General features: G+C 46.6%; 1 protein-coding gene across 1 annotated transcript; it reads left to right on the top strand.

Annotated features, from left to right (window-relative positions):
- The first annotated feature begins 2,585 nt into the window (after positions 1-2,585).
- Positions 2,586-11,916, top strand: Cfap298 (cilia and flagella associated protein 298). Its single transcript, XM_047565409.1, has 7 exons — positions 2,586-2,881; positions 4,658-4,825; positions 6,665-6,732; positions 9,733-9,891; positions 10,596-10,727; positions 11,197-11,292; positions 11,526-11,916. Exons 1-7 carry the CDS (start codon positions 2,743-2,745, stop codon positions 11,634-11,636), a joined length of 873 nt encoding a protein of 290 aa, XP_047421365.1. The 5' UTR covers positions 2,586-2,742; the 3' UTR covers positions 11,637-11,916.
- Positions 11,917-12,185: the final 269 nt, after the last annotated feature.

Here is a 12,185-nt window from a genome sequence, read left to right as displayed (position 1 = left end):
TGCTGTGAACTTAAGTTTTCATTTTTCTAAGATAAATCCCAGGAGTGCAATTGTTTGGTCATATGGAGGTGGCAGGCTTCAGTTGTTGTCTTCTTGTTTGGGTTTTTGTTTTTGTATTGGGGATTGAACTAAGAGTGCTTTATCACTGAGTTGCATCCCCAGTTCTGTTTCCAAGTACCTACCATTTTATATTCCCATCAGCAATGTATGTGAGATTCAATTTCTCTACATCCTTGCCCCACTGGATACTGTCACTTTTTTATTGTAGACATTCTAGAACTGGAATTTCATTGTGGTTTAATTTGCATCTCCCTAACAGCTAGTGATGTTAAATATCTTTTCAAGTGCTTACTTGCCCTTTTATATCTTTAGTAAACTGCCCTCTTTTGTCCATTTCTAAATGGATTTTTTTACTGTTGAGTTTTGAAGTTTTTGTGTATATTCTAGATGCAACTTATCCTTTGACATGTGGTTTGCATCTATTTCTCCAGTCTGTAACTTAGTTTTCATCTTTTTACAGGATCCACAGCCAGACTTTGAGCTTTACAATGATAAACTCATGAGAAACTGATATATAAGTCAAAATGCCAATATTTTAATGTCAGGAAAATACGTTTGATCATATCAAGGATTAGCAAACATCAGAAATGGGTGCTCATGGGCTGGGGTTGTAACTCAGTGGGTAGAGCACTTGCCTAGCATGTGTGAGGTACTAGGTTTGATCCTCAGCACCAACTAAATAAATAAAGGTATTGTGTCCATCTACAACTAAAAAAATTTAAAGAAATGGGAACTCATACACTGTTGGTGAGAGGTTATTTGGTCCATCAGTTCTAGAGGGCAATTTAAGAATGTCAGGTGAAATTTATATACCCTATCAAAAGAAATTTGACTTCTTAAGAAATTATTACTGGGGAGCATGAGATGCACTGTTTGTAATGGTGAAACCAGAAACAAACTAAACAACAGAAAATGGAATGGCATGTTCCTACAATGAAATAATACACAGCAGTGAAAATAAGTGAACGAAAACAGCACACCAGAGAGTAACCCCTCATTGTGGAGCCATAAAGCAAATTACAATACCATAAGCCATAATCTACGTAAAACTTAGAATCGCAATTTATCTCTGGAGAGGAGAAGGAAACAGGATTATAGAAAGATATAAAGGAACTTTAACTGTCTATAGTCTGTTTGGACTTTTTGAAAACGTTATTAATCATGTAAAGCTTGCCCTTTTCCTTCTTCACTGCCAATATCCAGCAGCTGTCACAAATGACGTATAAATTATCCAACCAGAAAGTTCATCACTGGTGGATTGGCCATAAGATACCCTTTGCCCTACAAAGGCAACAGTACCTAAATACTCAGAAAACTAGCCACAAGACACAAGACCACACCAAATGTCATCTTTTTCTTTAAATGTAGATAGAACCCACTTGGCTAACAGGATTTTATCCTGTTGCAGTCTGAGCTCAAGGTGTTCAGAGCAGCAGACATGAGTGTAACCCTGCCTCACAGTGTCAAGTGTGTCAGACCCCTCAGTTTATGTTTTGAAATCCAGTAACTGAGGTCAGTTATTCACATATGGGGGATCTAAAGTTTGAGGTAACATGCTCCAGGAGGGGGAATTCACTCCAAATTCTCGCATAAGGGATCTGAAAACACTCTAAAACTTCAAAACAAAACCACCAACTCCAAAATAAGTAGCAAACTACGGATTTGGGATCATTTCAAAGCCACCTAACACGTTTATCCTGTTAGACTTCTTTATACCTCTATTTGAATTTGCCTTGTGCTTTTGTTTTTCTGTTCGTTGCACCAAATTGTAAAGTCCATGAGAGCCAAGACTGGATCCGCAGCAGTGTCGCAGGGCGACTGGAAGAAACAGCGAGAACCCCGCTTGCCCTTCGGGTTAAGAATTTGTTGGAGGATACCTAGCTGGATATTTTGGGGAGGGCTGCTATGGCAGCAACCACATGGGCTACCATAGACACGCAAATCCGAATCAGCCTGCACAAATAAGTGCTGGCACTAGCCCAGGCCCCCGGGGCATGAAAACCAGACCTGTGCAGCCAGCTAGAAGCAAGAGACCTAGAACTCCATTTCAAACTTCCCCGGACCGGAAGCAGTGTGGAGACGTTTCCGGAAGTGATTGCCGAAGGCGGAAGCGACTCTGGGATTTGTAGTGGCTGTGGGGAAGGTGTTGCTAAACTTAGCTCTTCTGATGCCCGCCACCCCACCCATTCCCGACCTAGCAACCCACTGCCTCAACCCGCCCATTTCCCTGGGTGGAAGCTTGGGGCCCAAGAGAGTGACTGGGCAGTCCGCGCTCCGCTCTAGCGGCTGCGTCTGTCTGAGTTGCGGGGACAACGGCCACTTCCGGGGGCGGTACGCGCGAATCCCGCTCCGCCCGTGCGGCTGGGTCGGCGGCCCTTGCACTCCGTGTGGCTGCTGCCCGGCAGCAGCTACGTACCGGAGCGGATTGCCGGTCTCCGAGCACCCGGCTTCCTACCCTGCTGACTCAGGGCTGGGCCTGCGTGTTGCTGCTGGCAACGTACACTTCCGGGAGCGAGTGCCCGCCCCCGCCCCCGCCCCCGCCCCCGCGGCGTCCTGACCCCGGGTTCCAACCTGCGCAGCGGTTAGCGGGTCGCCGCTGCTCACCGCCGGGGAAGACCGGCCTGACCTGCGGGTCGCCCGTTGCCGTCCTTTTCGCCGCCTCGACGGGGCTTCCAGGCCGCCATGGTTCTGCTGCACGTGAAACGGGGCGACGAGAGCCAGTTCCTGCTGCAGGCGCCGGGGAGCGCGGAGCTGGAGGAGCTCACGGTGCAGGTGGCCCGGGTCTACAACGGGCGGCTCAAGGTGCAGCGCCTCTGCTCAGGTGCGGCCGGCGGGGCCGTGCGCGGGGACGGCGCAGCCCGGGGCGGGCGCGGGCCGGGCGGGTGAGGACGGGCGCCTTGGATGAGACCTGGGCTCGGGGCGGGCGAGGGGCCGAGTCTGTGAAGATCTGAAAAGCTTTGCGCATCTGGGAGCGAAAGAGGACACCAGGGTGACCGAGGATTAGGAAAAACAACTCTTGGGAAGTAGGGGCCTGGCACCCCTGGCTCCGAGGTGCCCCGTGAGGCCAAGCGCGTCCAAGCGTCGGAGCCGGGATTGGGGCGCTGTGAATCAGTGGGGTCAAAGGGCGGCGAGACCGGGCCGAAGCGCCGGCGTGGTGGGCTGCGGGTGTGCGGGGAGGAGCGTGCCGGGCCTGTTCTGAGACCTGCGAGCTGAAGCCGTGTCTGCCTCGGGGCGCCCTTCGGGGTGAGTGACGCCAGGAAGCCCTGCGTTCCCGGTCTCCTTGGAAACAGGCCCGGGACCCCGCTGCGCTCTGCGGTCCCCTCCTCCCCTCCAGAGCGGCGCTGGCCCGCAGAAGCGGTCCGGTCCGCGTGCACGCGCCCCCGTGGCTGCCGAACCTTTGAAACCCGACTCATGCTACCAAGGAACTGAATTTTTAATTTTATTTCACTTTGATTAATTTAAAATTTAAAAGACACGTTCGGATGGTAGCCTCTGCTTTTGATAGCACAGTTTTAGAACTTAACGTGATTCTCCGGTATGGTGTAAGATGATGATATCATTGAATGCGTCTGTAACTATATATACACGTGACAACGATATAAAATTAATAAACGCGATCTATTAATATGTGACTATAAAATAGATCAATGCGATTTATTAAAATGCATAAACGTGTGATTTTTGCACCATTGGGAAATTCTTTAGGGTCATAGTCTTCATGGAGCATATTAGTGTGCTTCCAAAAGAGGCTAAACATTATTTTATTTTTAAATTAAAGCATTTGAAAAGGAACCCAACATGTTTTTCTGTATCATCATAATATGGTGCCCAGTGTAAAAAGTCATGTTGTACTTAGAATCCAGTTGCCAGTGTCAGCTGTGACTTGGCAGGCATCAGTGTTCTGCCTTAGGAAGGCTAGATTGATTAAGACCAGCTTCTTGTCCCCCAGGTGCTGAGAGTCTAGAAGGGGGAAGATACAATTCAGTTACACCATTCATTCCGTAGGATTATACTGTTAACAGGTCACATTTTATGAATAGACCTCCTTCACAGAAAAATATAAAGCTATGCATTTGAATAATGAACATGATACTAAAAACCTGAGGGGTGTGAGCTGCTTTAAATCATCCCCACCGATTTATTTAAAATGTCTATGAAGCAATACAAGCCTCAGATGATACAGCTGTAAACCAAGGAAGATGGGGCTGTCGGTAACTGTCCTGCCTGCCTCATGAGGTTACCCCTGTGAGGTCATCTGTGTGAACCCACTGAGAAGATTGTAAAGCCCCTTGTGTGTACACAGGCTTTCCCTGACTTGATTCTGTACCTCCTGATTTCGGGCAGCACAGCATCAGCATAGGGCAAAGGTTTAGCGCACAGAATCTGCAGCCAGCTGCCTGGGACTGGGGTGAGTGCCCGAGCTCGCTAATCTTCCATTGACTGAACGCAAATTGGTGACTTTGTCAAGGATCAGGGACAGGGCTGGCATGTAGCAAGTGAGCCACATGGACCAGATCTCTGACCTTACATTTCAGTGAGGTCTGAAATGTTACAGTAATCATGATACGTGTTGCCTTAACATTCCCTTTTCTTTAAGAAATGGAAGAATTAGCAGAACATGGCATATTTCTCCCGCCCAATATGCAAGGACTGACAGATGAGCAGATTGAAGAACTGAAATTAAAGGACGAATGGGGTGAAAAATGTATCCCCAGTGGAGGTTCAGTATTTAAAAAGGATGACATTGGACGAAGGAATGGACAAGGTAATTGAACATTTCTGTATACATGCCTGAGTGTACCAGTGTATGAAAGCAGTTCTTGAAGTTAAAAAACAAACCTCTTCATTCCTGTACAAAGTTAGGAGAGTGCCTGGTGAGACTCCTGTGGTAGGACTAATCCAGGCTTCTGCCTCCTTGCTGTTACTAAATTGCCACTAGCTTATATAAAATGATCCATATGAAACTACCATTTCCATAGTTTAGAAATGGCTGGGTGCTGGCAATTTCATATGGTTCAGTCCAGTAGTTTGGGGCACGTATTTATTGAAAATGTAATGAAGGTTTGCAGATGTTGGGGTTTATTTAGAGATTCTTTGTGAAAGAAGGACATACCTCTCTAATGCACAGCACTTTAGTATGGGCAGAGCTCTGAAGAAATCTTCCTTTGGTAGATGATTGATCATGTGGGATTTAAAGGGGAAAAAAGGATGAGAATCCATTGTGAGAGTTTATCCCTTTTAACTTGTTTAAAAAGCTCCATTTTAACTATAATCATTAAACACCTAAATATCTACTGTGTCCCTAAAACACTATTAAGAGCAGAAGAACTGGGCACAATGGCGCATACGTAATCCCAGCAGCCCTGGAGGCTGAGGCAGGAGGATCATGATTTCAGAGCTAGCCTCCACAACTTAGTGAGCACACCCCCCCCACCCCGCCCCAAGCAGTTTAACAAGACCTTGTCTCAAAAAGGGCTGGGGATATGGCTCAGTTGTTAAGTGTCCCGGGTTTAATTCCTAGTACCAAAAAAAAAAAGCCCTAAAAGAAATATAAAGTAATATTCCTGCAGGGCCTTTACAAGATAAAAAAATACATATATGTTTTTAAATATTGGGGATAGTAAGGAGTCCAAGTGTTGTTTCCTTTTATTTACTTATTCATTTGCTTTTAGGTGCTGGGCATTGAACTCCCCAGGGCCTTGCACATGCTAAGTGCATATTCCACCACTGAGTTGTTACTCCTCCACCCCCATTTTCTTTGGTTTTTAACCTAGAAAATGGTTTATTGTCTTCTGCATCTTTTTATAACTAAACTCAATCTGGGGAGGTTCTTTGCTTTTTAGAAGAAATTACACCAACAGAATTATATAATAAGAACCAGTTAGCAGTTCATTATTGATCTTTAAATGAATACTGTCCTAAATTAGCTATTTCTATTCTAATACAGTTTTATATTTCTCGTATTTTCAGTGTCTAATTAATCTGCTATTTAATAAAGTATATGGTTTGAACCTGCCCTATAGTTTCTAGATTTTTATATTCCATTTCCCTCTTAACTTCCAAACTTTCAAGTTATTTTTTTTTTTCTAAGAACCAGCAAATTATGGCCCATGTGCCACGTTCAGCCAGTTGCTTTTTATTTATTTCATTTTTTATGCAGTGCTGGGGTTGGCACCAGGCTACTCCTTTACCACTGTGCTGCACCCATAGCCCAGGTTTCCTATCTTTGTAATGTTTTATTGGAATGCAGTCACCCCGTTCCTTTAAGTATTGCTTGTGGCCATGTTTGTGCTACTCTGGCTGAATTAAGTAGCTGCACTGAGGCCTGAAAAGCTTAAAATGTTTACTGTCTGGCCTTTACAAGAAGTTTGCTGACCCTCTCTATGCAATGACATGTATTCCTACTCTTTGTGAATCTTTGTCTCTTTGCATAAAGTACACTCCCAGCCCCTGCTGTCAGGACGGGACTGTCACCTAACTCCCCACAGCTGGGTGCAGGCTCTCTCCTTGCACGGGCTCCCTGACTCTCACAGGAGGGCTCAGGAGAGTTCAGAGACTGTGTATTTGATGGCTGTCTCTCTTCCTCTCTTTTTTATTTTCCTAGCTCCAAATGAAAAAATGAAGCAAGTTTTAAAGAAGACTATAGAAGAAGCCAAAGCAATAATATCTAAGGTCAGCTTCTTTAACGATGTTCTCAAACTTGAAATACAGTCTCTAAAGTGCTATCTTCTGGATTACCCATCAACCAGCTGTTTCTGTTTTTGTTTTATTTTTGTCTTCCAGAAGCAAAAGCAACAAACATGTTTGTGGTGGGCCCTGGCTTTTCCTTTTCATGATTCCTACCAGGCAGACAAGTTTTAGTTGACTTGTGTGAAAATAGGTTCATATTTATGATACAAGTATGAATTAACACTTAAACTGATTTTGTTTCTTTTACCTTTTGGAGGAACTTAAGAAATCTAACTAGGGGGGATTTGAGTACTATGACCATAGAGTAGTCCTGTGATTCTTGATTGATACAGTTTGTGTTTAATATAAATTAGTTATTTTGTAATTATCTCAAATAGTTATATAAACCTAATGTACAAAAGGAGAAGTGTAAATGATGCCATTGATATGCAGGTAGTATGCATCTGGCAGGAAAGAATTTAAAATAATTTTGAAGATATTTAAAGACTTGCCATTTTTACCTGTTGCATTTGATTTCAGTGGATGACGTTAGTCACTGCCAGACTCACCTGCAAGTTATCTTGGTGTAATTACTTTTTCTTCTCCTGATTGACTTGGCAAAACTGTTACTTTAAACATTTCCCGACTCTTCAAGCTCTTAACTAATCCTTTGATAGGAAAGCCTATCAATTAAGTACAGGCTCTGTGAAGGCTTACTGGAAAGACCTTGGTACCATCAATGTTTGCAAAATGCATTTAGCCTATGAAAATATATGTAGTAAATGTCAGCCTGTCATCTATTCGGCACGTCTTAAGACGTGGTAAGAAAACAGCCGCCTGGACATGGTCATCCCTTTGGCTGCACACACTTTGTTCTGTGGAAATCCTGTTTGTCTTCTCTTGACCTGTGATTTACCAGAATACTTTTTCCTTGGCCCTCCTGGTCCCTTAGTGTTTTGTCCCTTCTGCCAACCGAAGAAACCACCCCTCTTCTGATAACTCACACTTGGGTTCTCTCCCCCAACATCTTCCTGAAATTGCAGCCTAACCTTCCAGCTGGTTCTGAGATGGCCCTACCTCAGCGTCCAGCCAGCACTTCAAGCCCAAATTTTCTAGAACTGAATTCATTGTTTCCCTCACTCCTTTCGCTCACATTCTGTACCCAAGACTCAGCATGTCAGGCCAGCTTTTCTGTTTGTAGTAACAGAACCACCTGTGTTTGGTCGTATAGGCTGCAGCCCTGTGTCTCTGTCGCCCATGTGCGTCACGTCTGTTCTGCCTGCTCCTGAGATGGCTCCTGAGTCCGGCTCCTCTCTTCAGTTCTGCAGCCACTCCTTTATTCAAAGCTCCTCCTGTAGCCTTCTGCCTTCCGATACCGCTGGGTGTCCATAATTCACGTCAGTTCCGATACCCCACTGTCCACAGCTAGCTCAGACACCCCAGCAAAGAACAGAGCCCTTCAGTTCCCAAGTTACCTGGAGTTAGTGTCAAATCCCACAGGTTACAGGGCAGGATGGCCAGCATCACCCCTCTTAGCTTCAGGCACCAGCTGCAAGTGGGTTCCCCAAACTACCCACACTTCTCTGCAACTTGGGTATAAATTTGGGGTTTCCCATATCCCCACCCCAATTTAGTAACTTGTTAGAGTGGCTCATAAAGCACAAAGTCATGATTACGCAGCTGTTATAAAGGGTGCAACTCAGGAATGACCAAGTGGAAGCGGCGCAGAGCTCCCGTGCTCTCTGCCCATGAGTGTATGTGTGTCACCCAGCACATCAGGGTAGCCACCAGCTGGGAAGCTCCACCGAGCCTTGATGCCCAGGGTGTTGATGAAGGTTTTGTTACATAGGCATGATTAAAATACTTGGCCACATGATCAGACTCAGTCTAGTCACCCTCCCCTGCCTGCTGGTTGGGGCTAAGGGTGAGGCCAAAAGCTTCGCCCTCTAACTCTGTACTTGCTTTTTCTGGCATGGCCAGCCCTTTCCTTGAAACCATCTTGGTCCATTTTTTGTTCTTATAACAAGATACCAGTGACCGGGTACTTCATAAAGAAAAAAGATTTATTTTGCTTACAAGTTTGGTGGCCAAAAGTGCCTTGTCAGGTGATCCCATCTGTTTGACTGTAAGACCCCCCACCTGCGGCTGCATCACAGCATGGCAGGGAAGAGTGCAAGAGGGCACATTCGGGGGGGACAGCCTCACTTACAACAACCCACTTTTGCAAGAACTTGATCGAGATCCTGTGAGAACTACATTAGTCCCTTCCACGGGTGGCACTGCAGTGACGTAATCACCCCACTGGGCCCCCCTCTGAACAACATTGCTGGGCACCAGGTCTTCAGTGCTCCCCTGGGATCACTTTGTCAGCACAAACTCAGGTATTGGTGAACAGGGCCTGTTATAAAGCACGGAAGACTCCTGCCATCCTCTCGGGAGCTCCGTGCTGGGAGCCAAGGGCAGAGCCAGATATGCTCTTTATCATGTCACCCATCCCTCTGTAACTGGTCTCCCTCTAACTGGTCCCACTGCAGGATTAACCTCTCAACACGTCGCTCCTTCCCAGAAAGCCACTCAGTGCCCGTCACCTCGCAGAGTAAATGCAAACTCCTCCCCTGCCTCCCACGGCCATGCCCCAGCCCTGTCCTCGCTCCTGCCCACCCGGGCCAAGTGGCCGCTACCTGCGCTCCTCCCGCTGCTTGTCCTGATGCACCCTGTGCCCAGCTCCACCTTTCCGTCCCCAGCTGTCTGAGGCCCACATAAGAGGCCTGTCCCCTGCAGCCTTTCCCATCTGTGCTGCCAGATGTAGCACTCGCTGTGCTGCTGATAGTCTGCTGTCTGATCCAGGCCACGGTGGGCCTGGCGCAGAACTCACTGTAGATGGTAGTCAAGAGCAAGAGCTGTGTGCTGGCAGGATCGGGCAAGAGTCTTCTGCTGGAGCCTGGGCAGCACTTAGGAATGGATTGGCCGTGTTGTAGGTAACAGCGCCTCATCCACTTTCAGAAACAAGTAGAAGCCAGCGTCTGTGTTACCATGGAGATGGTGAAAGATGCCCTGGACCAGCTTCGAGGTGCAGTGATGATTGTCTACCCCATGGGGTTGCCACCCTACGATCCCATTCGGATGGAGTTTGAGAATAAAGAAGACCTGTCAGGAACTCAGGTGTGCAGTTCTTGGGCAGTCTGGAGGGCGAGGTCTTGTTCCCCCAAGCCCTTGCTCTTAAGAGTGCAGAGCAGGGTTCTGAATTCAGGAAAGGACCCTGAGAGGGTGGTACTCTGGGTTGAGGGGTTCCACCCACACGTAGAGGATTTTTGAAGATCATTTCTATTTTCTTCAGCAGAAACCTAATTTGTGCTTTTTCCACCCAAGGACGTTGACCCCTTTCCATGACGTTTGTGTTACAGCCTTACACCATGCTCCATGTTCTTTTCTTACTCTTATGGTCCATTTTCCTTTGACTTTTTCATTTATTCCTATCCTCTCAGACAGCACATGTCTTGCCAAGCCACCTTGAGTAGGTGGAATATGCAGAAACAGTCAAGAGGCCCAGTTGTGCCTATTTCCCCCTGGATTCCATTGTTTTCCCTTGGCAGTGGGTCCATCTATAAAGGACCCGGTGGTACGGATGGGGTCACTCCGCATTTCCCACAGTAAGGAGTTAACTGAGTCTGGGCCTGCGTGGAAGCTGAACGGGATGATGCTAGGAACAGCCAGCCTCTGAGTGAGATGGGGTCGGGTCCTTGCTCAGGGAGCCACAGGGAGAGCAGGATGCCCAAAGGGCCACGGCCAGGCTCTGCACCCCTGGGAGGGCCACAGCTGCGGCTCATCCTCACACCTTTGAAGCCAGTTCTTCTGACTGACCCCAGGCAGGACTCAGCGTCATTAAAGAATCAGAGGCACAACTGTGGTGGGCAGCCAAGGAGCTAAGAAGAACCAAGAAGCTTTCAGACTACGTGGGGAAAAATGAAAAAACCAAAATCATCGTCAAGCTTCAGCAAGTAAGTGTCTTTGCTTTAACATCTCCGTGTTTCTTATTTATGTCCAAACTGATAAAACTTTACAGTATCTGAAAGATTTAAACTATTCTTGCAAATACTTGAATCCTACTGACTCAGATCAACAGTAAAGTATCCTCTCTGTATACACCAACAAAAACCGGGAGAAAATAGGCTTGATTGGCCATGGCTGGAGTTGGTCTTCATTTGTAGGGAGGAGGTATGTGCTGTTTTAATTTCCACTCTAAGCCTCTCTGGGGTAGCTGTGACGGGGACGGCGTAGTGCAGCCGCTGTCTCCAGAGCACAGGCACCCTGAAATCCATGACCCCCCTTAATATTCACTTTGAGTCATCAGATGTGGGTGACTTTCAGGGGGCAGAGGCAGTTGTAAGCCCTTCGTTGTAAATTCCTGGATTGTGGCTGCAAGACGAATCCTTAGTCTACAACTTGCCCTTGCTTTCCTCTTTTTAGAGGGGACAGGGAGCGCCAGCCCGCGAACCTATTATTAGCAGTGAGGAGCAGAAGCAGCTGATGCTGTATTATCACAGGCGACAGGAGGAGCTCAAGGTAACTGTTGTGTGGTGGTGGGTGCATGCGCCCTGTGCCTCACCCCAGGGCCAGGGACAGGTGGGGCTGCCGGTTCTGCAGGATGTCCCAGGAGGGACCTTCCTAGAGTTTCTGCCTCTCCAGGGATGTCCCCCAGGTTAGGGGGGAAGCGTCCTGCCTGGGAGGGCAGGGAGAGGGGAGGTCGGCCGTGGATTCCCAAGATGCCTTCCTGAGCAAGTCATATTTATTTCTAGAAACTAGAAGAAAATGACGATGACACCTGTTTAAATTCTCCGTGGGCAGATAACACTGCTTTGAAAAGACATTTTCATGGGGTAAAAGACATAAAGTGGAGACCAAGATAAAGCTCACCAGTTGCTGAAGCTTTCAAAACTACTAGCCCACCTTCCTTTTACAAAATAATTATATAAAAAGGACACTTACTACCTTTGATGAAAAATGCTGACATTTCTACTTTCCCATTTTTCTTTTCATTTAGAATTTTAAAGTAACAGTTATTCAAAGTTTTTAGAACTTAATAAATATATCCTCAAAAGAAAATGTGTAAACTATTTTTGTTTCAGGATAGCTATGAAGTGTCTCAGGGTTTTTTGATAAAATAATAATGACGTGATTACAACATGATTTTTTGTCTTCCTGGTTTCTTTATTTTGTATTTTCATAAGAACTACTATATTAGGGGAAATTCAAGAGAACCTTTTCCTTCATAGCAAGTTCACCCATTCTGACTGTGGAACTTGACTCTCGGTGACCACTAGAGGGCGCCAGATCCATTCTTGTTCTGTGCTGGCCCCCATTTTAAATCTGTTGGAAACTGAATTCTTAGTCTGAGACATGGGTAAACCCTGCCCAACGGTCTAACTGTAGCCAGGCATCTCCAACCTCCAGGATGA

Source organism: Sciurus carolinensis, chromosome 9 (assembly GCF_902686445.1).
Source record: "Sciurus carolinensis chromosome 9, mSciCar1.2, whole genome shotgun sequence".
In the NCBI taxonomy this organism is placed as follows: Eukaryota; Metazoa; Chordata; class Mammalia; order Rodentia; family Sciuridae; genus Sciurus; species Sciurus carolinensis.
The sequence above is the reverse complement of the archived record's forward strand: the minus strand, read 5'-3'. Positions and strand labels throughout refer to the sequence as shown.

Excerpts from the sequence above, each read along its gene's own strand:
- Cfap298 (XM_047565409.1), top strand. The coding sequence starts at position 2,743 with ATGGTTCTGCTGCACGTGAAACGGGGCGACGAGAGCCAGTTCCTGCTG. Across the intron at positions 2,882-4,657 it reads GGTGCAGCGCCTCTGCTCAG|AAATGGAAGAATTAGCAGAA; the intron begins GTGCGGCCGGCG and ends CTTTTCTTTAAG. Across the intron at positions 10,728-11,196 it reads TCATCGTCAAGCTTCAGCAA|AGGGGACAGGGAGCGCCAGC; the intron begins GTAAGTGTCTTT and ends TCCTCTTTTTAG.